Below are 24,475 nucleotides of genomic sequence, written 5' to 3'. Positions count from 1 at the left end.
TATATATAAAGAACTCAAGAAGTTAGACTCCAGAAAACTGAACAACCCTATTAAAAAATGGGGTACAGAGTTAAACAAAGAATTCTCACCTGAAGAACTTCGGATGGCGGAGAAGCATCTTAAAAAATGCTCAACTTCATTAGTCATTAGGGAAATGCAAATCAAAACAACCCTATTCGATATATTTTTATTTACATTTCAAATGATTTCCCCTTTTCTGGTTCCCCACTCCCCGAAAGTCACATAAGCCCCCTTCCCTCCCCCTATTCTCGCACCCACCCCTTCTCACTTCCTTGTTCTGGTTTTGCCTTATACTGCTACACTGAGTCTTTCCAGAACCAGGGGCCACTCCTTCACTTCTTCTTGTACCTCATTTGATGTGTGGATTATGTTTTGGGTATTCCAGTTTTCCAGGCTAATAGCCACTTATTAGTGAGTGCATACCATGATTGATCTTTTGAGACTGGGTTACCTCACTTAGTATGATGTTCTCCAGCTCCATCCATTTGCCTAAGAATTTCATGAATTCATTGTTTCTAATGGCTGAATAGTACTCCATTGTGTAGATATACCACATTTTTTGCATCCATTCTTCTGTTGAGGGATACCTGGGTTCTTTCCAGCTTCTGGCTATTATAAATAGGGCTGCTATGAACATAGTGGAGCATATATCCTTATTACGTGCTGGGGAATCCTCTGGGTATATACCCAGGAGTGGTATAGCAGGATCTTCTGGAAGTGAGGTGCCCAGTTTTCTGAGGCACCGCCAGACTGATTTCCAGAGTGGTTGTACCAATTTGCAACCCCACCAGCAGTGGAGGAGTGTTCCTCTTTCCCCACATCCTTGCCATCACCTGCTGTCTCCTGAGTTTTTAATCTTAGCCATTCTGACTGGTGTAAGGTGAAATCTCAGGGTTGTTTTGATTTGCATTTCCCTGATGACTAATGAAGTTGAGCATTTTTTTAAGATGTTTCTCCACCATCCGAAGTTCTTCAGGTGAGAATTCTTTGTTTAACTCTGTACCCCATTTTTTAATAGGGTTATTTGGTTTTCTGGGGTCTAACTTCTTGAGTTCTTTGTATAATTGGATATTAGCCCTCTATCTGATGTTGGGTTGGTGAAGATCTTTTCCCAATTTGTTGGTTGCCGATTTGTCCTTTTGATGGTATCCTTTGCTTTACAGAAACTTTGTAATTTTATGAGGTCCCTTTTGTCAATTCTTGATCTTAGAGCATAAGCTATTGATGTTCTGATCAGGAACTTTCCCCCTGTACCGATGTCCTCAAGGGTCTTCCCCAGTTTCTTTTTTATTAGCTTCAGAGTGTCTGGCTTTATGTGGAGGTCCTTGATCCATTTGGAGTTGAGCTTAGTACAAGGAGACAAGAATGGATCAATTCGCATTCTTCTGCATGCTGACCTCCAGTTGAACCAGCACCATTTGTTAAAAAGGCTATCTTTTTTCCATTGGATGTTTTCAGCCCCTTTGTCAAGGATCAAGTGGCCATAGGTGTGTGGGTTCATTTCTAGATCTTCAATCCTGTTCCATTGATCTGCCTGCCTGTCACTGTACTAATACCATGCAGTTTTTAACACTATTGCTCGGCAGTATTGCTTGAGGTCAGGGATACTGATTCCCCCAGAATTTCTTTTGTTGTTGAGAATAGTTTTAGCTATCCTGGATTTTTTTGTTATTCCAGATGAATTTGAGAATTGCTCTTTCCTACTCTATGAAGAATTGAGTTGGGATTTTGATGGGTATTGCGTTGAATTTGTATATTACTTTTGGCAAAATGGCCATTTTAACTATATTAATCCTGCCGATCCATGAGCATGGGAGGTTTTTCAACCTAAAGTCATCAAAAGAGATACAGAAGGACACTTCTTCCTGGTCAAAGGAAAAATCCACCAAGAAAAACTTTCAATTCTGAACATCTATGCGCTAAACGCAAGGGCACCCTCATTCGTAAAAGAAACTTTACTAAAGCTCAAAGCACACATTGCACATAACACAATATTTGTGGGTGACTTCAATACTCCACTCTCCTCAATGGACCGATCAAAAAAACAGAAACTAAACAGGGACACAATAAAACTAATTGAAGCTTTGGACCAATTGGACTTGACTGATATTTATAGAACATTTCACCCTAAAAAAAAAAAAAAAAAAAAAATATATATATATATATATATATATATATATATATATATATATACCTTTTTCTCAGCACCTCATGATACCTTCTCCAAAATCGACCATATAATTGGTCATAAGACAGACCTCAACAAATATAAAACGATCGAACTAATCCCATGCCTCCTATTGGATCATTATGGAGTAAGAGTGGTCTTCAATGGCAACAAAAACAACAGAAAGCCCACATACACATGGAGGCTGAGCAATAATCTACTCAATGACACCTTGGCCAAAAAGGAAATAAAGAAAGAAATCAGAGACTTTTTAGCATTTAATGAAAATGAAGGCACAACATTTCCAAATCTTTGGGACACAATGAAAGCAGTGCTAAGAGGAAACCTCATAGCCCTGAGTGCCTCCAAAAAGAAAATGGAGAGAGCATACACTAGCAGCTTAACAACACACCTGAAAGCTCTGGAACAAAAAGAAACCAATTCACCCAAGAGGAGTAGAAGACAGGAAATCATCAAACGCAGGACTGAAACCAGTCAAATGGAAACAAAGACAACCATACAAAGAATCAATGAATCCAGGAGCTGGTTTTTTAAGAAAATCAACAAGAAGATAGATCCTTAGCCAGACTGACCAAAGGGCAGAGAAAGTATCCAAATTAACAAAATTAGAAATGAAAAGGGGGATATAACAACAGAAACTGAGGAAATTCAAAAAAATCATCAGATCCTACTACAAAAGACTATACTCAACACAACTGGAGAATCTGGAGGAAATGGACAATTTCCTAGACAGATACCAAATATCAAAATTAAATCAGGACCAAATAGATCATCTAAACAGTCCCATAACTCCTAAATAGAAGGGTTCATAGAAAGCCTTCCAACCAAAAAAAGCACAGGACCAGATGGCTTCAGTGCAGAATTCTATCAGACCTTCAAAGAAGACATAACACCAATACTCTTCAAACTATTCCACAAAATAGAAACAGAAGGAACACTACCCAATTCCTTCTACGAAGCCACAATTACGCTGATACCAAAACCACACAAAGATCCAACAAAGAAAGAGAACTTCAGACCAATTTCTCTTATGAACATCGATGCAAAAATACTCAATAAAATTCTTGCCAACCGAATCCAAGAACACATAAAAATGATCATCCACCATGATCAAGTAGGCTTTATTCCAGGGATGCAGGGTTGGTTCAATATACGGAAATCCATCAATGCAATCCACTACATAAACAAACTCAAAGAACAAAACCACATGGTCATTTCATTGGATGCTGAAAAAGCATTTGATAAAATTCAGCATCCTTTCATGCTTAAAATCGTGGAAAGAACAGGAATTCAAGGCCCATACTTAAACATAGTAAAAGCAATATACAGCAAACAGATAGCCAGCATTAAACTAAATGGAGAGAAACTTGAAGCAATCCCACTAAAATCAGGGACTAGACAGAGCTGCCCACTTTCTCCTTATCTTTTCAATATTGTACTTGAGGTACTAGCTTGGGCAATTCGACAACATAAGGAGGTCAAAGGGATACAAATTGGAAAGGAAGAAGCCAAACTATCATTATTTGCAGATGATATGATAGTCTACCTAAGTGACCCAAAAAACTCCACTAGAGAACTCCTACAGCTGATAAACAACTTCAGCAAAGTGGCTGGTTATAAAATCAACTCAAGCAAATCAGTAGCCTTCCTATACTCAAAGGATAAGCAGGCTGAGAAAGAAATTAGGGAAATGACCCCCTTCACAATAGCCACAAACAGTATAAAGTACCTTGGGGTGACTCTTACCAAACATGTGAAAGATCTGTATGACAAGAACTTCAAGATTCTGAAGAAGGAAATGGAAGACCTCAAAAAATGGAGTTAGTTATTTCTAATCTGTCCACAAGTCAATACACATTGACAAGTAAAATGAATATATATTTTAGGTTAAATAAAAATAAAAGCAGAATATATCAAAATGTGTGTGTAGGATGTGGGCTGGAGAGAGTGCAGCAGATGAAGTTCTTGCTGGACGAAAATGTTTAGCCTCAAACCCATGTAAGATGGGAAAAGAGTTCATGCTTCATAAATTTGTTCTCTGACCTCCAGACACACAATGTAACATATGCCCACTTCCATTCACAGCACATGCACAATAATAAAAATTTTATAATATATAAAATGAGTGAGGCAGTTTTAATATTAGGAGAAAAAAAACAGGCCTAACTTTTATTATCCAAGCTTCTTCAAGAAGATAAAGAGCAGGTGTAAATGGAAAAAAGAAAAAGTCAGTGAAAAATGTGAAATAAATGATTTTTATACTATAAACTTGAAAGATAATAAGCTAGATATAATTGAGGAATAAATATAAACAATAAATTTTCAATATCAGAAAAGGTGTTTTTAATTAAAGGAAAAATAGTAAGACATCATTTACAGATTATATACATGGACTGAAGATAAAACTCACTGATTAAGAATACTGGCTGCTCCTCTAGAGGATTGAAGTTCATTCCTTAGCATTCATGACATCCCACAACTGGTTGTAACTCTATTTCTGAGGGATAAAATGTCCTCCTCTCACTTCTGCATACACAAGGCTTACACATGGTGCCCAGACATACATACAGACAAAACACTCATATATACAATGACAAATAACTTAAAATTTTGAATAGATATATATTATGCATTCATCAGCATAGTATCCAATAGCACTGTTCCAGAAATTAGACATCCTTTATGGAACAAACACAAGCCCCACAAGATATAAGAAAACCAAAAGCAGTTAAACAGCTATAAAACAAAACTATTTTTGCAGTCTTATAAAGCTTAACATATATACATAATTTAGCCATTCCACCAAGTTATTTTTCCCCAAAAAGGTGAAACCTAAGCAAAGATTTGTACATGGAGTTTATTGCCATAGCCTAAAATAAAAATAATTCAAATATGTGAATAGTTGAACAAATATGGTTTAATCAATGTAGTACATGATAATAAAGGTGTAATTATTAATACAAGCAACATAGATGCTTAAAATTATTACACTGAGTAAATGAAGACTATATATAACTAAGTGTATACTGTTTGGTTGCATTTATATAGAATTTTTGAACTAAGAAATCTAGTGGCAGATCTATGGCCATCAGAGGCCAGTCATGGGGTAAGAATTAACTAAGAGACCAAAGTATATGTTCTTGGTTGGCAGAAATGCTCTGTATTTATATGATAACATTTGCTTATGCATAAACTCAGGTGTCCTAGTTACCTTCTTATTGCTGTAATAACACAATGGCCAAAACAAGTCGGGGAGGAAAGGAATTATTTGAATGACAAGTCCTGATCACAGTCAAGTACTGAGAGGGGTTAGGGTAGGAACTCAAGCAGCAGCAGAGGCCAAACCTTGGAGGATAGCTGCTTAAATGACTTGCTTTCAGGTCATGACATCATCCAACCTGCTTTCTGAAACCGCTCAGGACCACCTGAGGGTGGCACTGCTGGCCCTCTCACATCAATCAACAATCAAAAAATAATGACAACCAGACGTACCTACAGGCCAATCTGATGGAAGTGTTTAGTCTTCAATCGAGGTTCTGTTCTCTAAAGTAACTCTTAAGTTTGTAAAAAGCACCATATGTGTGAACTCAAATGGAGCAATGCACTCATGAATTACACTTTTAAAAGAACACTGAGCTTAGTGCCACCATTCTTCCATCATGTGGCCCTCCCAACCCCATCCACCTCTGCACACCTTTATTCTCCAGTTGTCTCCAACATCATCTTTAATTCGGCTTAACCAAGATTCGCTGAACCAAGCTACGTCACTAAAACAAAAGTATAAAGATTACACGTTAACATGTTTTTATAACACTTTAATTATTTAATTTATTTACAGTTATATGCTCAATCTCCCTATTTAGAGAACAAAGGAGAAGAGCAATGTAATTTGCCTCAAATGCACTGGAACATGGCAAACACCAAAGGCTAAAGGAAACTTCTGTTTTCATTAGAAATAAGGTTCTATGTTTATACTGAAGGTCAAGACAACTCTCACACAAAAATGTTAAGAATTTAACAAAGTTTTAAATATGCACCATCTACAATGCACATTAACAGACTATATTCTATAACACTTAGAAGTCTGACCAAGGGACTGAGCAAGACCAATATGGAGATTACTTATTGACTCTTAAAGAAATAGCTATTAAAGGAAGTAAAGAATATAAATATCTGAAGGAGAGGCTAGTGAACAAAAATACAATCCAATTATTTTCTAATAAAACTAAGTAAAAATCATATTATTCTGTTTCATTCCGTTCAGGTTATGTCATCAAGAATTTAAGCAGCTAACTTGAAGGTATAATTTTATTTCTAATTACTCATAACAATTGCAGTGCCTTTGATTAATGCTAAAAACTATTCTGGAATAAAAGTCTATCAGAAGAATTCAACATACCGGATTTCTACTGTCACAACTGAATAAAAGCACTGGTTTTGGAGTCAGACTAAACTAATACAAATCCCAGCCTCATTGTTTGGCTTCCAAAAGAACTGGTAGTTCTTTATACCCTCAGTCCTCATAGATAAACAGGACATGAAAATAATAATACCCAGTTTATAAAGAAAAAGGAAAAGACTGGGAAAATGGCTCAGGGCATAAACACTTATGTTCAGATCTGCAGCTCCCATTTAAAAGTTGAGAGCAGCGATACATGTCTTTAACCCCAGTTACTAGGGGTAAGAAGAGGGCAAAGACATGCAGATACTGGGAACTCACTGCCAACCAGTCTAGCCAAAATGGTGAGCTACAGGGCATGGACTGGCCTGTTTCAAAAAATAAGGTAAAGAATGATTGAGGAAAATATCTAACACCAAACTTTGGGTTCCATAAGCATGCAAATGGACAATCACACACAAATAACCTATAAGGGGGCCTATCATGATATATTTAGTAAAAATATAGCAGCTATCATGGTTTATCATTTAACTACCCAAATACCAACAAAATGAAAAATACTTGATGACTAAAGCCTGAATATTTCAATTCTGTACCACACTCCTCTTTGCAAAAGATATGCAGCCAAAAATAATATAAACATACATGTACATATATACCTGATCAAGTGACAAAGATAAACCTTTCTTCTAAGGAAGTAGAATGTGTTCTTAGGTAGTAGTATACAGAACCATATTTCCCAAAAAGAAAGAGATCTTTGAACTCTATGCCTAAAATTGTGACCTTATTTAGAAAATAAATTGATTATTCACAGAGTCAATCAAGGTAGGAAGAGAGCATAACAACTTAGAATGGATCCATTAAGACTAGTGTCCTTAAATTGGATAAACACAGCAAAGCCAAACAGAGGCACAATGGCTCTAGAAATGCCCAAGACCACCAGATCTGGAGAAAGGAAAGAAGGATCCTCTCCCTGAAGCTTTGGAATGAGGACAGCCCGTCTGACCCTGTGACTTAGTCTTCTAACTATAAGCACTCTTACAGCAGTCCTAGAAACTAACACAGCTAGGGGTTTATTTTTTCCCCATGATTTTTTTTCACAACTGACCTGCCTATATGTATGTTTGAAAGAGATGTACATGACATATCCAAGCTAAAGACAAGGAACTGCAGAACCCATTACTAAGCGCATTCCCATGCTTGATCTCACAGAGTAGACAACTGTGTAAGTCCTTATTAAGTACATGTGTACCTGCCTCAGATAAGCAAAAATGATTACCTAAATGTTGCCTTTTCTTTAAAAACAATTTATCATCTCTCATTTAAAAACTTTTGTGTGATTTGATATGAATCTCTGGTAAAATTTATTATAAATGTTACCAAATACAGTGCTTTGAAACAAAGAAATATAATGAAATCATCTTTTTTATTAGGATTATAACAGTTTGACCCAAATTTAAAAAAAAAAAGTATTCTTGGAAGTCTTACTGCCCAAATATAGACTTCTGGAAAAGGGTTAAAAAACAAAATAACAAAATAACAAAATAGAGTCCTTATATGACAAGGAGGCTAAAATACCGAACAGTACATTAAAGTAGGCAACTGAAATAAGTCGGTAAGTACTGGTGAAGGCAGAAAGACAGGCTGAGACATATTTTGGGTCACTGGTTATTTGTTTAATGAAGAAACCTGTCTTATTACAGCTAACTTATTTTATTTTTACTGCAAAATAAAAGCTATTGGAATATATCTACACACACACACACACACAGATGGAAAGAGAGACAGAGATGGAGTAAAAATGTGACCAGAGACAGAGTAAAAATGTGACCATTGGGGGGAGGGGGGATATTTGTTGATGAAGATACCAGATACCATTTCAAAATGTACTTGGTGCTAATCCAAACAATTCTGGCTAATCTAGGGGATCAAACAGGACATACCAAGGAAAGACCCTACAGCATAAAGCCATTAAAGCTTATCAATACAAACAGAAGTGATGTCTTCGGTAAAGTATGTATTTCATGTCTATAACCCTAGCCGTCTAGAAGATGAAGCAGGACAGCTCTAAGTTTGAGGGCAGCCTAGACTACAACAATAAATTCCAGACCAGTCTAGATTTGAGTAAAACTGTGTTAAAAAAAAAAAAAGGAAAAGAAGAGGCCAGGTTTTGGGGGTGGATATGAAGATAGCACTGATACTTAAGTGAACAGATAGATGGATGCCTTATATTCATACCAGCCAAAGAGTGTCACAATGGAAGCAGCAAGATACACATTTCATCATCAAGCCATGATGCCGTCTTCAAACAGATTGCATGGCTTTGGTCATGTAGATTGTTTCAAAACAAGATATAAATAAAACATTAAAAAAATATTTTAAGAAAGTTGAAAGGTAAAGAGTATTTTTCAATGACTAAAAAAATGTTAACATGTTTTGAGTTAACTAGAAAATCTGCATATTCAAATTAAATAATTTTGAAAATGCAAATTCATTAAGATGTTGAAATAATTTTAATCTGTTTTTCTAGGAATAGCATAGAGGTTTTTGCAGTTCTATCTAAGTTTTTAGAGTCAGTTTCATCCTCTAGATGATGGGGAAAGCCAATATAATAATCTCTGACTGGAGAACAATGAAGTCAAAATAGAATTCTCATGTCTTTTTAAATAATTATATTGAAAATTCTTAAACCTATTATTTCTTAATATTTGCCAACCATATTCCAGGGATTCATATTGTAGTCTACAATATAAACTATACCCTGAATACCACAAATAGCCAATTCTAAACTCATAATTTTTAAATAATGTTTAGTATACACTAACATACCCAAAACCGGAAACATAACTAGTGAAGTCTCTAAGAATCTCCATCTAAAGAGTCCTCAAAAGGACAACCCACATCATTAAGAAATGCAAGCAAGTCTATCATTCATTTAGCCTTTTCCTCTAGAATGATATATTAATCTTTATCGATCATCTAGTTTAAATGCATCATTATAAACAAGCCAGGGATCATGAGGTAATAAGCTGTTCTTATTCCCTAGGTGGAAGGATGCCTTGGTGCTATACGCCATTATGTCTACTTGATAAAATGAAATTTCAATCCGCTTTAGATAAGTGGTCTAGGTGTTACTGGATTTACATTGTCATGAGCAATACTTTGGTCACTACTCACATTTGATGAAGAACTTGTGCCATGGTCACTCCATTAGTCAGCTGTTTGACATCTTGACAGGGTGAGGCAGTCTTGAATGTCTGCAGCTAAAATGACACAAAACAAATCACCTTACTGTTGTACTATTCTTACAATACAGAATAGAAAGCAACTAAAATTGATTTTATTTGTTTAAATACAAATGCAAAACTATTTTTTCTAAGACTATGTAAATTTTGTATAGAAATAAACACATTATTACATAAAATCAAGCCTAATATGGTAAAACATAGTGATGCTAATGTATAAAATTATTCAGTATTTCTAAACAATACAAACTCAAACATATCTACTGTAAGGAGAATATCAGAGAAAGAACTTTGAGATAACTGAACATATAAAAGTTAAAATTTCAGTGAAGTTACATGACCAGAAAATAAAAGCTAGAAGTGTTAGGTCTAAAACTATGTATAACTCATGACTGAGCTCCAAAGGAAGCAGGAACTAGCCAACAATTATTCACAAGACAGCTGAGCTGTTTCAATCTAGGATGGCTTCAGCTACTCCTAACGTTTCAAATCTTGATAATAAAGGTGTTCATGAGGCTGGCAAGATGGCTCCGTGGGTAAAGGTTCTTGCTGCTAAATGTGATGGTCTAATGTTCAATCTCAAGAACCCACATGGTAGAAGGAGCGAACCAACTCCTCCAAGTTGTTCTGACATCCATGCTCCAGCCATATCACATGTGCAAATAATTATATAAACAAAATCAACAAATAAGAAAATTATTGTAATTTTTAAATGTTCATATATACTTTTAAAAAGATGTACAATAGTGACATCTTTTTCAAAACAGTAAAAAATTTATAAAGCAAAGCAAAACCTAAAATGGGTCATATAAATTAATAGAAATCTAATCTCTACCCATACTTAAATGTATTAGGAATTCCTTTTCCTAAACATTCATCCCCTTCACTATTCACTTACTTTCCTCATGTTTGCCATTTTACTATTAAAATCATACAATTTTCATCCAGCATAACTCACTATGATTCTGTACATTTTGAGATTTGATGGGATTACAAGGGAAATGCACCAGATTCTCCCTTAAGTTGCTATTATTAAGAATTAAAAGGAGGCCGTGCCTAAACTCTTGATATGGTCTCTCTAGATTCTCTCTCCCCTTTGTTGGGTATTTCATCTAATGTCATCCTCATTGGATCCTGGGAGCCTCTTGCTTTCCTGGCATCCCCCGGTTGAGGGATGAGGCCACCCATCCTTCTCAAAAATTTTAACTCAGAATGGATCCTGTCTAAAGGAAATAAAGGGACAAAGAGTAGAGCAGAGACTAAAGAAAAGGCCATCCAGAGAGTGCCCCACCTGGGGATCCATCCCGTATACAGTCACCAAACCCAGTCACTATTGCTGATACCAAGAAGTGCTTGCCCACAAGAGCCTGATATAGCTATCTCCTGAGAGGCTCTGCCAGAGTCTGATCAATAACAGATGTGGATGTTTGCTGTCAACCATCGGACTGAGCTCAGGGACCCCAATGGAGGAATTAGGGCAAGGACTGAAAGAGCTGAAGGGATTTTCAACCCCTTAGGAAAAACAACAATATCAATCAACCAGAACCCCTGCCCCAGAGCTCCAAGGGACTAAACCACCAACCAAAGAGTGCACATGGGAGTACCCATGGCTCCAGCTGCATATGTAGCAGAGAATGGTCTTATCTCTTATTTAAAAAAAAAAAAGATTTAAGAAAAGGAGAAAATGGCATGTCACATTGAGACAACATAATCAGTTTAGAAAAACAGTATATATAAAATGTTTTTGAAAGAACAGTCAATAAATGTAATTAAAATTTATAATTTAGGAAAATCTTCTTGTAGAACATTCTGAAATCAGAGGTCTTGAGGGTTAAACAGCAAAACTTTGAAGTCAAGAGCCAGATGAAGGAAGAAGCATCAGGACACACGAGTATTTTTATCGCACAGATACAAAAGAAAAGATAGTAATTTTAAGAGCATACATTTTAGTATCATTGGATTGTCAATATTAAGGAGGATGAGAAAAGACTGTTAACCAAAGCAACTGAAGAGACAGGCAGAAGTTTGGATGCTACAGGACTGTGACAAACAGCTTGGACTATATTTTATCCTTAGGAAAACTATGTAATTGGAAACAACTAGAAAAGTTTCTACCACAGAAGATGATTGGGAGAATTAAGAAAAGAAGGAAACATAATTAGATCAGGTGTCTGCTATGTGGTTATGTGTTCAGTGGATACTAGAACAATCTGGACAAGCTAAGTTTTCCCGAACCAGGAAAATACATGTTCAAATCTCCAGCAACATTAAATCCAGTGGTACTGATACATCTAGACTTTAGAGCAATAAAGTAGGGATGAGAGAGGCCCAATACAGATACAGAACAGCTTATGTGCTTGTATAATGGAGATAATATATGGCTTATAAGCAACCATACTGTTTATAAAATATGGGCAGCATGGAGACACATGACAGCATGGATTATATGAGATGTGAAACAAGAATTTTGCAACTGGGTGGGGAAAAAGAAAGAGAAACTTCAGTACAGAAGGCACCTTTAAGAGGAAAACATTGTGACTACCATTTGTCAGCATTTTCTATATACATGTTAACTTTGCAAGTATAACTTAAAGTTTTATTATCAATATTTCATAAAAATAGGTATGATTAGTAGCTTTAAAAGATCAACTTCAGAATATCAGGCACAACAATCCTGATAGGAGACAGTGAGAAAAAAATCACTTGCTTCCAAACTTGCTATGAGTTCAATTCCTGGAACTCATATGGAGAAGAAGCTCCCTCAAGTTGTCCCACCTCCACAATGGATGAGCTAAAAGAGTATTTATAGATAGAGGGAAGGAAAGGTAGAAAACCTCCAATATAAATGTGTGTTTAAAAGCACAAGTTCTTTACAAAACATTAAATTAATGCAGCATGCTAGGCATAGAGGTGTGTGGCCTTCAGGCACATCTAGGAAGATCAGTTATGGTATGTCTGGCAAAGAAAAAAGTATTAATGAAGTTCCTGGAAAATGAGATGGAGAAAAATTTCAAGTCATAAAAGGACAGATGATGTTACAAGAATGAATCAACAAAACCAAGAGCTGATTCTTTGAGAAAATCAACAAGATAGATAAACCCTTACCCAAACTAAAGAACATAAAGATAGTATCCAAATTATCCCAGGGACAGGTGGTTTTAGTGCAGAATTCGACCAGACCTTCAAAGAAGAGATAATACCAATAATCCTCAAACTATTCCACAAAATTGAAACAGAAGGAACACTATCTGATTTATTCTATGAAGCCACTGTTATTCTGATACCTAAACCACACAAAGACCCAACAAAGAGAACTTCAGACCAATTTCCCTTATGAATATCAATGCAAAAATATTCAATAAAATTCTGGAAAACCGAATCCAAGAATACATCAAAACCATCATTCACCACAATCAAGTAGGCTTCATCCCAGAGACCCAGGGATGGTTTAAAATATTAAAATCTATCAACCTGCTCCACTAAATAAACAAACTCAAAGAAAAAAATCACATCATTTCATTAGATGTTGAAAAAGCTTTTGACAAAATACAACACCACTTCATTTTAAAAGTATTGGAGATCAGGAGTACATGGCAAGTATCTAAACATGATAAAAGCAATATACAGCAAACCAGCAGTCAACAGCAAATTAAAATGAGAGAAACTTGAAGCAATCCAACTAAAATCAGGGACAAAGCAAGGCTGCCCACTCTCTCCCTATCTATTCAATACAGCACTCAATGTTCTAGCTAGAGCAAATAGACAACAAAAGGAGATTAAGGGGATACAAATTGGAAAGGAAGACGACAAGGTATCACTATTTGCAGATGATATGATAGTATACTTAAGTGACCCCAAAAATTCTACAAGAGAACTCCTACAGATGATAAACAACTTCACCAAAGTAGCTGAATAAAAAATTAACTCAAACAATTAAGCAGCCTTCCTCTACTATCAAAGGATAAAAAGGCTGAGAATGAAATTAGGGAAATGATACCCTTTACAATGGCCACAAATAATTTAAAAATCTTTATATAACTCTAACCAAACACATGAAAGATCTATATGAGAAGAACTTCAAGTCACTGAAGAAAGAAATCAAAGATCTCAGAAAATGGAGAGAGTTCCCATGCTCATGAATTAGCAGAATTAACATCCTACCAAAAATAGCCATCCTACCAAAGGCAATCTATAGATTCAATGCAATCCCCATCAAAATTCTGATACAAATCTTCAAAGACATGGAAAGAACAATTCTCAACCTCACATGGAGAGACAAAAATCCCAGGATATCTAAAAACAAAAACAATTCTCAACAGTAAAAGAGCTTCTGGAGGAATCACCATTCCTGACTTCAAGATATACTAGTGAGTAATAGTGACAAAAAATTAATGATATTTAATACCATTAATACTATTAAATGAATGGCTTCATAGTACCATAATAATGGTACGGAGATGGACAATGGAATAGAACTGAAGATCTAGAAATAAACCCACACACACCTATGCACACTTGATTTTTGACTAAGAAGACAAAATCATAGAGTGGAAAAAAGAAAGCAACCTCAATAAATGCTGCTGGTCTGACTGGCAGTCTGCATGTAGAAGAGTGCAAATTGATTCATATTTATCACCTTGTACAAAGTTCAAGTCCAAATGGATCAAGGACCTCAAAATAAAACCAGATACTCTGAATCTAATAGAAGAGAAAGTGGGAAATAGCCTCAAATGCATTGGCACAGTGGAAATTTTCCTGAACAGAACACCAATGCCTCAGGCCTAAGATCAACAATTGACAAATGGGACCTCATAAAACCAAAAAGCTTCTGTAAGGCAAAAGAGACTGTCAACAGGACAAAACTGCAGCCTGATGAATGAGAAGATCTTCACTAACCCTAACATCTGATAGAGGACAAGTGTCTAAAATATATAAAGAATTCAAGACGTTAGACTCCAAAACACCAAATAACCCAATTAAAAATTAGGGTACAGAACTAAATAGAGAATTCTCAACAGAGGAATCCTGAATGGCCAAGAAGCACTTAAATAATCAGGATCCTTAGTCATCAGGAAATACAAAATTAAAGCACCCTGAGGTTCCACCTTACACCAATCCGAATGGCTAAGATCAAAAGCTCAAGTAACAGCACATGCTGGCAAGGATGTGGAAAAGAGGAATACTCCTCCGTTTCTGATGGGATTGCAAACTGGTACAACCACTCTTGACCAAAAAGAACATACATGGTATGTTCTCACTGATAAGTGGATATTAGTCAAAAAGTACAGACTACCCATGATACAACTTAAAGACTAAGTCCCAAATGAGGATGCTTCAGTCCCACTTAGAAGGGGGAACAAAATAATCACAGGAGGCGGAGGGAGGGAGGGAGGGAGGGAGGGAGGGAGGGAGAGAACTCGGTGGAAGGAGGAGGGGAAAATAGGGCAGGATCAGGTATTGGGGGAGACAGGAGAGAAGTCCAGAGGGCCAGGAGAATGAATGGAAATATGCAACTGCAGGTGGTGGAGGCAGGGAACCTCTATACAGTTCCAGAGACCTGGAAAGTGAGAGGCTCAATGGGGATGACCTCAGCAGAAATACCCAACAGTGGGGAGATGGACCTGGAAGAAACCACCTCCAGTAGATAGGCAGGGCCACCAGTGGCTGGATGGGGCCATGTACCCATCTTCAAAAGTGTTGACCCTGTCTAAAAGAAATACAGGGGACAAATGTGGAGCAGAGTTTGAAGGAAAAGGCCCCCCAGTGACAGGAACAACTTGAGATTCATCCCATGACACTATTATTGATGCCATATTGTACTTGCAGACAGGAGCCTAGCATGGCTGCCATCTTAGAGGTTCTACCAGCAGCTGACTGAAACAGATGCAGATAGTTACAGCCAACCATAGATTGAAGTTGGGAACTCCTATGGAAGAGTTAGGGGAAGAATTAAAGGAACTGAAGGGGATAGCAACCCCACAGGAAGACCAGCAGTCCAACTACCCTGGTCCCCCTGGAGCTCCTAGAGACTAAGCCACGAAACAAAGAGCATATACATGGGCTGGTCCATGGCCTCCAGCTCATATGAGGACTGCCTTCTCTGGCCTCAGGGGGAGAGGATGAGCCTAATCCAGAAGAGAACTGATGCCCGAGGGAAGGAGGATTCTCAAGAGCGGTGAGGTGAGGGTTGCTGGTGGGGTGGGGATTGGAGAGGTGAGTAGTGGGGATGATCACCCTCTCAAAAGCAAAGGGGAGGACTATGGGGTGAAGAGCTATGGGAGAAGGAATTGGGAAGAGGGGCAACACTTGGAATGTAAACAGACAAAATAAGTTAATTTTTAAAAAAAAAATAAAGAAATTCAAATGTAATGGGCTGAGCAGTGGAGGAAATGAAAAGTGTAAAGGTGAGGGGTTGCAACTTTACTGGGAAAGCGGAAACACCACAGCATGGAGTAGCTAGAGTCTTAGTTATTTTTAAAGTAAAACATTAAGTTAAGCGTATGAAGGAAACAGCTAACTGAAAGATGCTGTAAATAGCAGTGCCTGTTCTCACAAGCCTGTAATCCCAGCTGCTTGGGAGGTGTAAGAAGTCTCACACGTTCAAGGCCTGTCAGCCATATTGAATTCAAGGCTAAGATTCTGGGAATCTTAGACTATGTCTTGATTTAAATAAAAAGGAGGTTGAGGATACAGCTCCATCAGTAGAGTGCATGCAGAGATCCCGTCTTTAGCTGGGGGTCAGAGTTAGACCGAAGCAGCAGCAAAAAGAAAATAAATGACAGAACAATGCTCTAGAAGAGTTAGAAGGAACCAAGTTTAAAGGAAGACCCAAAGATGAGGAGTTATTGAGCCTGAAAGTCAAGACTCAGTTCCAAGAGCCAGAGTGTCAACGCATGATTAAAAGCAATAACTGTTTCTCAGCCATCCAATTTTCTCCAGTGTACAGCAGCAGCCTGGGAAAGCAAGCAAGAGCCAATTAGCAACAGTTAACCAACCACCCTCTGTTGTCTATGAATTCTTATCTGGTTCTTTTTTCCCCTCTTTCTCTTTCTCTTTCTCTCTCTCTCTCTTCTCTCTCTTCTCTCTCTCTCTCTCTCTCTCTCTCTCTCTCTCTCTCTCTCTCTCTCTCTCTCTGTCTCTCTCTCTCCCCCTCCCTCCCTCCCTCCCCCCCTCCCCCCCCCCTCTCTCTCAGTTCTTGGGGAACTTTGCCTTCCATTGTAGTGATACAGAACTCTGCTGGTTAAACTAATTCACAAGAGCACAAAGTAAAAGTCAAAATACTGCTTTAAGAAAAGATTAAGTTGCACTTGGAAATATTGCAATATAATTTAAGAAAATCTTGTACTTCATGTGACCTCATAGGGAAGTCAGTGACATCATAAAGAACACAGTTTGCCATTTCAGTCAGATGATCAGAGCACAAAATTGGAGACCTGAACACACCCTATGATTAGACATTTGTTTTTAAACAAAGCAGATCATTAAAGTAATACAGCCTTCTTTCCTAACAATCTTAAATACAATAGCTAAACCTAAATAGTAATTTAAATAAACATGCAGATTCACAACGAGCTAAATGCTTTAACCCGAAATCCTAACTGCCCTGCCGGCATTCTACTTAAAACATATTATTAAAGTCTAAAGTGCAAAAAGTAACTACAAATTTCAAACACCGAGAGATCTTTCCTATGTGTCCTTTGGATTTGCTCGAATTAGAAGATGGCTAGGCAATCTCTAGGAGGATATAATCCTCCTGACCCAGTCTACTTACATTCCAATCAGACAAACTACTCTCTACACAATTATACAACTGGGTTGAGCGATCAGAGATATCAAGACCCATTTGTAGCGCGTCAAATATTATCTTAGCTCAATAAAGGGTTAGGAATCACACCTGGATGCCAGTTGTGTCATATCGAAGCAATTCCAACAGGTTAGAAACCATTTTGCTCACCGGAATACTGGAAAAACCTGATGAGAGGCAATCTGCGCTAATAAATCCTGCACATACATCAAGCGTATACAAACAAAAATGCCAATTCTTTTTTACTTTAAAAAAAATGCAAAGGTATTAAAAAGGGAAGGGAAGGAAGAGAAAAAATGAAAAAGAGCTCCCACGTCAAAGGTAGCTTGGCCATCTCTCTTAAGCTGTATCTACACCACCATGGGTGCTGTGTGGGCCCAAAGGGACAGCAATCTGGGAACCGAGGCTGCCAAGGCCTTCTGGACACCTGTGCGAGGTGGAGCTCTAAGAGTCTTGGAAGGTAAGGCTGCGGAGGAGGTATACGTGGCAGCTGGAGGTTCCGTGCTCCGCTCGCCCCGCAGGTGGCCCCGGCGGCACGCATGGAACCACACTCACCCAGATGATGAGGCTGTCACACAGCGGCAGTTCGGGCTGTGGCAGCGGCTGCGGGTCCTCCATGGTCCGAGAACCTCGACGCCGCGCTCACCGCGACGGACGCGTCTCCAACCGGGCCCGCGTCAACGACCTCCGCGCCCGCCACTGGAGCTCGGCGGTCAGGCCCGGCGCCCGCGCCGCTCACGCGCGAAGCCTCACGCCGCAAACGTCGCGGCGCGACCGCCCCCTCGCCCACCGCGTCTGTCCCGCGCCGCGGCACCTGAGCCAGCCCCGCCCGCCGATCGCACACCGCACGCTGAGTGACCTCTGCGAGCACCAGTCACAAAGAAGCTGGGCGCCAGCGAGGTCGGCAGGGCGGGAGGAGCGGGAATAGGTCGCACAGGAGGGCTGCTGATTGGACGCGCTCCAGGGACTCTTGACCAATCGAGGAGGGGCAATCCCGGACCGCCAGGAGAAGCGGGTGTGGGTGGGCGGAGGTTTATGACCTGGCAGGTGCAATGGGGCGGGGCTGGGGGAGGAGAGCGCGCATGCGCGAACTAAAGTGGCCAAAGGTAGTGGACGGCTCAGAGGGCAGCCTTCCATTTCCCCTGGTTCGCACTTGTGCGGACCCATGCTCAGTCTCCAGCGTCTTCTCATGCCCCACGACAGTGCTCAGGAATTGAAACCCCCAAAGGAAGAGGAACCACATGTCCAAGAAACGTGTTTCCTAAGGGGGGCAAAAAAGACCTCCATGATGCCTATGTCAAAGAAGCCCTCACAGAATCACAGGTTGTGGCTGATTCCATTTTAAATGGGGCAAGGGGGAAGGCCGTTTTTTAGATAGCAAAATTAATTAGTGTTCAAAAAGCATAGACTGTATCTGTGTACCCTACACCCTCTTTCTGTGTTAAAAAATAAAGAATAATTGGTGTCCACTGAAGATGTCGGTGGCTTGGTGTATAAAATCTGGAAGGTGGCAAGCCAGTGTGATGAATTGTGTCGTTATTGGAAGACTCTACAATATTCTCAATCTAACTATTGGTCCTCACTGTTTCACTCATTCATTAATCCATCAATTTATACTCTGTATTGAGAAGCAGCTGGTTCAGCCGGGTGCTGGTGGCCCATGCCTTTAATCCCAGCACTTGGGAGGCAGAGGCAGAGGCAGGTGGATTTCTGATTTCAAAGGCCAGTCTACAGAGTTTCAGGACAGCCAAGGCTACGCAGAAAGAAAAAAAAGCAGCTGGTTCATTTAAATCTCTGTGGTTTTATATTTAGACCTTGAGCAAAACTGATGGATGATAAATTATAAGCCCCCTATTATAAATCAGTTTCATTTTAAAATACAGTGAGGGCATTTTTTGACACTATCTCAGAATTTTGGTAAAGTGTATTTTGGACACTATAAACAGTAATGTAACTTCCTGAAAACTATAGGCCTTAAGAATTGAAGAGTCGCAGTGCAAGAGTATAGGGGAAATTCCAGAACAGGGAAGCGGGAAGGGGTAGATGGAGGAACAGGGGGAGGGAAGAGGGCTTATGGGACTTGCCGGGAGTGGGGACCCAGAAAAGGGAAAATCATTTGAAATGTAAATTAAAATATATCAATAATAAAAAAAGAATTGAAGAGTCGGCATTGTGAGTCTATCCCAACCAGTCCCCCATCCCTGCCCCACACCCAGTGTTGCTCTCAATGTTATGGTAGAGACCCCAGCCTCTACATTTCTAAAAAATCACTCTAGCTAAAATATAAGCACGCCTTGTGAAAATAATGTAAACTGTGACTTGCAGACTTCGCAGTGTGAATTACTATAACCATGCATACTTTAGAGCACTTGATGCCATTTGTCCCAGAGAACCACAGATACGTGACCTACTAAAATTTCATTTCCAATTTGAAAAGTTAAAAAAGCACATTCCTGGAAAACAGCAAAAACTAAAAAGACTAATTTCTGACAAGTGTGAAATGAATATAAATCTAAAGCAAAAATTCAAGGAAATGTTGATATATTTATTGGGAAAGTTTAAAGACTTATTTTTATTTTTATCCCTGTGTGTCTGCAACATGTGTGCAGGTTCCCTTGAAAGCCAGAAGAGGGCACCAAATCTCTTGGAGCTGGAGTTACAGGCAGTTTTGTGTAGCCTACATGTAGGGGCTAGGAACAGAATTGCAAGAATAACAAGTCCCCTTAACTTTGAGCCAACTCTTCAATTCCGAGGAACTTTAAAATAGCCATATCATCTAAACCCTTAATTCCATTTTTGGAATAATTTCATAATTTCATTTGTGAAATCATCACAAATTCAGTCACAGACTGAAGTGACGTATTGCAAATCAATTACTAGTATTGATTGATCAATAATATGTCCAACACTGATCAATGACAAATAATAGTTAATTACTAGTCTAATAAGCAAGACTATAAGAAGAGTTATATCTAATTAAAAATAACAATGGAGAATATTTAATAATAGAGAAAAGTTCTCACAATGAATAATTTATTATGACTATATTAAATATAATTTTATATATAAAAATCAACCATAAGACCTCAATCTTATAATTATGTATGTATTATGCTATTATATTCATACATGAAATTATTATGTTCTTTCTGTAGTTTTATCTTTCTGTAGTTAGCACATAGTAATTTATGATGATAGAACAATAGAAACAGCTAATACACCATTTATTTCGAGCTATCAGCTTGGCATTAACTTTTTAAGTTAATGTCTAGTTTGTACAGTTGAATAAATCTAATCTTAAAGCAGTGATTACAAAAGTATAGATTGGCATAATCTTGCTGAAAACAATGTAACATTTCAAAAGATTATGAAGTTTTCCAAGCTATAGTTTCAACTTCAGGATTGATTCTAAGTAAATAATGAGATTACAGGGATACTTGTCAACATTCTAAACATTCTAAACATTGATAAAATATTTCTAAGAGGAGTGATTAACATATATCTTTCTGTCAATACATTTTGAACTAGAATTATTCAAAGAAAATATGATAATTGAATCTGAACATAAAAAAGGGCCTCGTTAGGTACAAAAATTCCTATTTGTTCCTATATTGCTTATGCATATATCCGAGAGAGAGAGAGAGAGAGAGAGAGAGAGAGAGAGAATCAATCAGATGTTCACTCTCTGTGAAGCTAAAGCCTGGTGAGGCCTGGGACCATGACCATACTCATTAGTAATGCTTTTTAGATGGGGACCCCAGTGAGACTTAATATACCATCCCATCTCACCCTCCATTTTACAAGTCCTGAGTCCAGACCAAGGACTGCCCCACAACAGCTCAATAGGTTCACTTTCCAAAAGAGCTAGACTATAGCTCAATGACTGTTTGCTTGACTTGAAAGTACAAGACCCTGTGTTCAGACATAAGCACCACTGAGGAAGGGAAGGAGGGAAGGAAGGAGGGAGGGAGAGAGGGAAGGAGGGAGAGGGAGATGGAGGGAGGAAGAGAGGGAGGGAGGGAGGAGGGAGACAGGTAGAAGTAGAAAGAGAAAAGTCTAAAAATAGGACATCAAAATGTTAATAGTGATGCTTTGGCATGTCCAGGTGCTAGAATAGTGGGTGAATTTTAATATCCTTTTACATGATGTAAACTTTTTCTGAGAGAAAATATGTAAAGTTCAAAATTATTCGAAATTCTTTCTAACTATGGTAGGTATTCAACTGTGAAGAACATACACATTCACCGACATATCTATCCACGAAGAGAACTGTTTTAAACTTCTGTGTGATGAAGATTTGACTCATTTTCTTACTGCTGGTGTGCTGTCAGCAAGTTAGTTAATCTCCTTACCCCGGGTTCATTGGCTGTGAACTAGGACAGTGCCACTATGTTTCCACATTATTCTGGAATTTCTGATGGTGACCTGGGGGGGGGGCATGTTTTTAATCTTGTTAGAATAAAATGGGACATTTATCAGTTCAGAGGAAGAGCTGAGAAATCCAACAGGGGAGAGGGTAGCTCCTTGAATCTTAGTAGCAAAAATAATAAGGGAATTGTTTTAGGGCACTCCGGATGGGATGGGATTAGTAAAAGGGTTGCTCACTCATTCTGGGAGTCATTATGTTCAAGATTCAAATTTTAGGAATGTCATCTGTCCAATTGTTTAAGTTGGAAATATGTACCCAAGCCTTTGCCAGAAAAGGATAGTATGCCTAGAGGAGCTAATCTATTGAGATTGCAGGATCAAGGTAAATCAGAGATGGAACACAGTAGACGAGGATAAGTTAAACAAGACAAAACAGCTCTCATGAGCTTGCATAGTTGTGATAAGATCAAATTCATATTCTGCATTTGATGAAAATCCCAGTTCATCCATTCGATCAATCCATCCTTGAGATTTACCTGCAAATAGTAGGGCAGTCTTGAACTGAATTCACATGTGTATTAAGTGGTAACTGACTGGAAAGACAAGGACAAACTTCCTTGCCATGGATGTTTTCAGTCAGGGTTGAATATTAACTTAGTGCCTGCAAAGTGGTAATCAAAGATGTGGGTTCATTCCTTCAGTCTAGAGAGGAAGGATTGTACTCATTTATTCACATTGGTGGGAACTTCTGCCTGTTGTGAACTCAGTATTCATTGTAGATCAAGAAAGGACAGTGGGACTTTTGGTCTGAGACTTTTGTAGAAAATACTTTCAGAGATATATCACCCACACAGCCTCCCTTTAACACATTTTAGCTCATTGCTTGCCATTGATACTGTCTGCAGTTCATTGGACTGCCCAAAGAGAGTTCTAAGATTTCCATGCAAATTTCAAGCCAAGTTGATACTCAAAGTACTGATAAAGGCAGCTCTGCCACCGAAGAATGAACATCTTCAGAGCAAACTACGTAGAACTACCATAGATAGGAAAAGATTACCACCAAGGAATTTTGTCACAGCTTCTTTTATAAAGCAGTGTTTTCTGGAAAGAGACTCTGAGATTAGCATGCAGATCTACTGCATGTGTTTGATATGGGTTCTAAGAAATGAAAAAGGAACACACAGAATTGGACAGAAGGACAGGCAGGCTGTGTGTAGTACAGTCCCAGTAAAGCCACATCTGGCAGCCTCAGCTGGAATTACCCTTCCAAGTCTTCCTGACTTTGAATGAAAATGGATAAGTTAGGTGGATAGGCTGTTCTGGAAAGAAAGCCACACAGCCTAGATGATTTAAGAAAATGCTGCTGGTTTTGGCTGGCTCTTGGTAGTACTTCCAGGTATGGAAATAGCCAAGGACATCCCAGTGTTCTCAGCAGTTGGACCTCAGAATCCATAAAAGGTGAGAAGTGTCCATCACTCAGAATTGTAGGAAACGGAGAGGGAAGTGATCATAAGTACACCTATAAATTACCGTAAAGACAAAATTAAAATAGTCATAGAAGAAAAGTGTTGACATCTCCAGTTCCTAGATTGAGAAGATTCCAAAGCAAGCATGGACTGTAGCCAGAGCTGTGGTTTCACATAGGAGGTTAATGTGAAATGCCTACATAAATGATGTCTTTAAGAAGTTAAGACTGTGCTACCCCAAGCAAATAAAATATCAAAAAGATAAGTTATAAAACATTTTAATCTTTCCAATCCTGTTTTAAATTTTCAGGGAAAATTTGTTGTATAAAACAAAATGTAACTATTTCATTTACTAAAATCCTTAATTTTAGTATAAGTGAATGACTATTTTATCTTCTTCCAAATAACTCAAGTGAGAAAAAACACATGTCAATTTTTCAAATATTTGAAAACAACAGGTAAATAGAGGCACATTTCATGTCTATATCTGCCTAATTGGTTCATAAAATATGTCACCATTTTACACTTGATTAGAAAAAATAGTTCATGCTTCTTACTGGTGACCTATTTTTATGCACAAAATTCCTTCTAATCCTGGTAAGCAGGTTTTCAAAACAACTACCAAACTGTGGCACATAGGGGATAATCATTTAATCCACAGATGCTTGTCTATAAAAAGCAAGAATAATCTAGCATTATATGTAGTATCACTAATCAAGCTACTGCCTATTTTTCCAAGACTGTTAAATTTAATAAAGAATATAACTTCAATGAAACATAAACAATAAAGATTTGTTCACAAGGCATATTAAGCAGACTTAATAAAAACCCATACATATTTTTAAAAACCTGCCATTGCAGTGTTAGAAATACTTCTTATATTTTATTATATAAAAGAAAATTATATTTAACATGATTTTATGGCTAAAATGTGATATTCTGAGCTGTCTCTGTATATGAATTGAAAAATATATTAAAGTGAAA

General features: G+C 38.1%; 1 protein-coding gene across 1 annotated transcript in view; it reads right to left on the bottom strand.

The window, feature by feature from the left end:
- Hook1 (hook microtubule tethering protein 1) overlaps nt 1-18,537 on the bottom strand; it is a 55,740-nt gene extending 37,203 nt beyond the window's left edge. The window contains exons 1-3 of the mRNA XM_052176783.1: nt 18,213-18,537; nt 9,786-9,871; nt 5,904-5,976 (exon numbers count right to left, since the gene is read on the bottom strand). Coding sequence (XP_052032743.1) covers nt 5,904-5,976; nt 9,786-9,871; nt 18,213-18,275 — 222 coding nt within the window. The 5' untranslated portion in view covers nt 18,276-18,537. The remainder of the gene's footprint in view (nt 1-5,903; nt 5,977-9,785; nt 9,872-18,212) is intronic.
- Between the last annotated feature and the right edge of the window lie 5,938 nt (nt 18,538-24,475).

This window comes from Apodemus sylvaticus, chromosome 3, assembly GCF_947179515.1.
Source record: "Apodemus sylvaticus chromosome 3, mApoSyl1.1, whole genome shotgun sequence".
Lineage (NCBI taxonomy): Eukaryota > Metazoa > Chordata > Mammalia > Rodentia > Muridae > Apodemus > Apodemus sylvaticus.
This window is presented reverse-complemented; position numbering and strand designations above follow the sequence as displayed.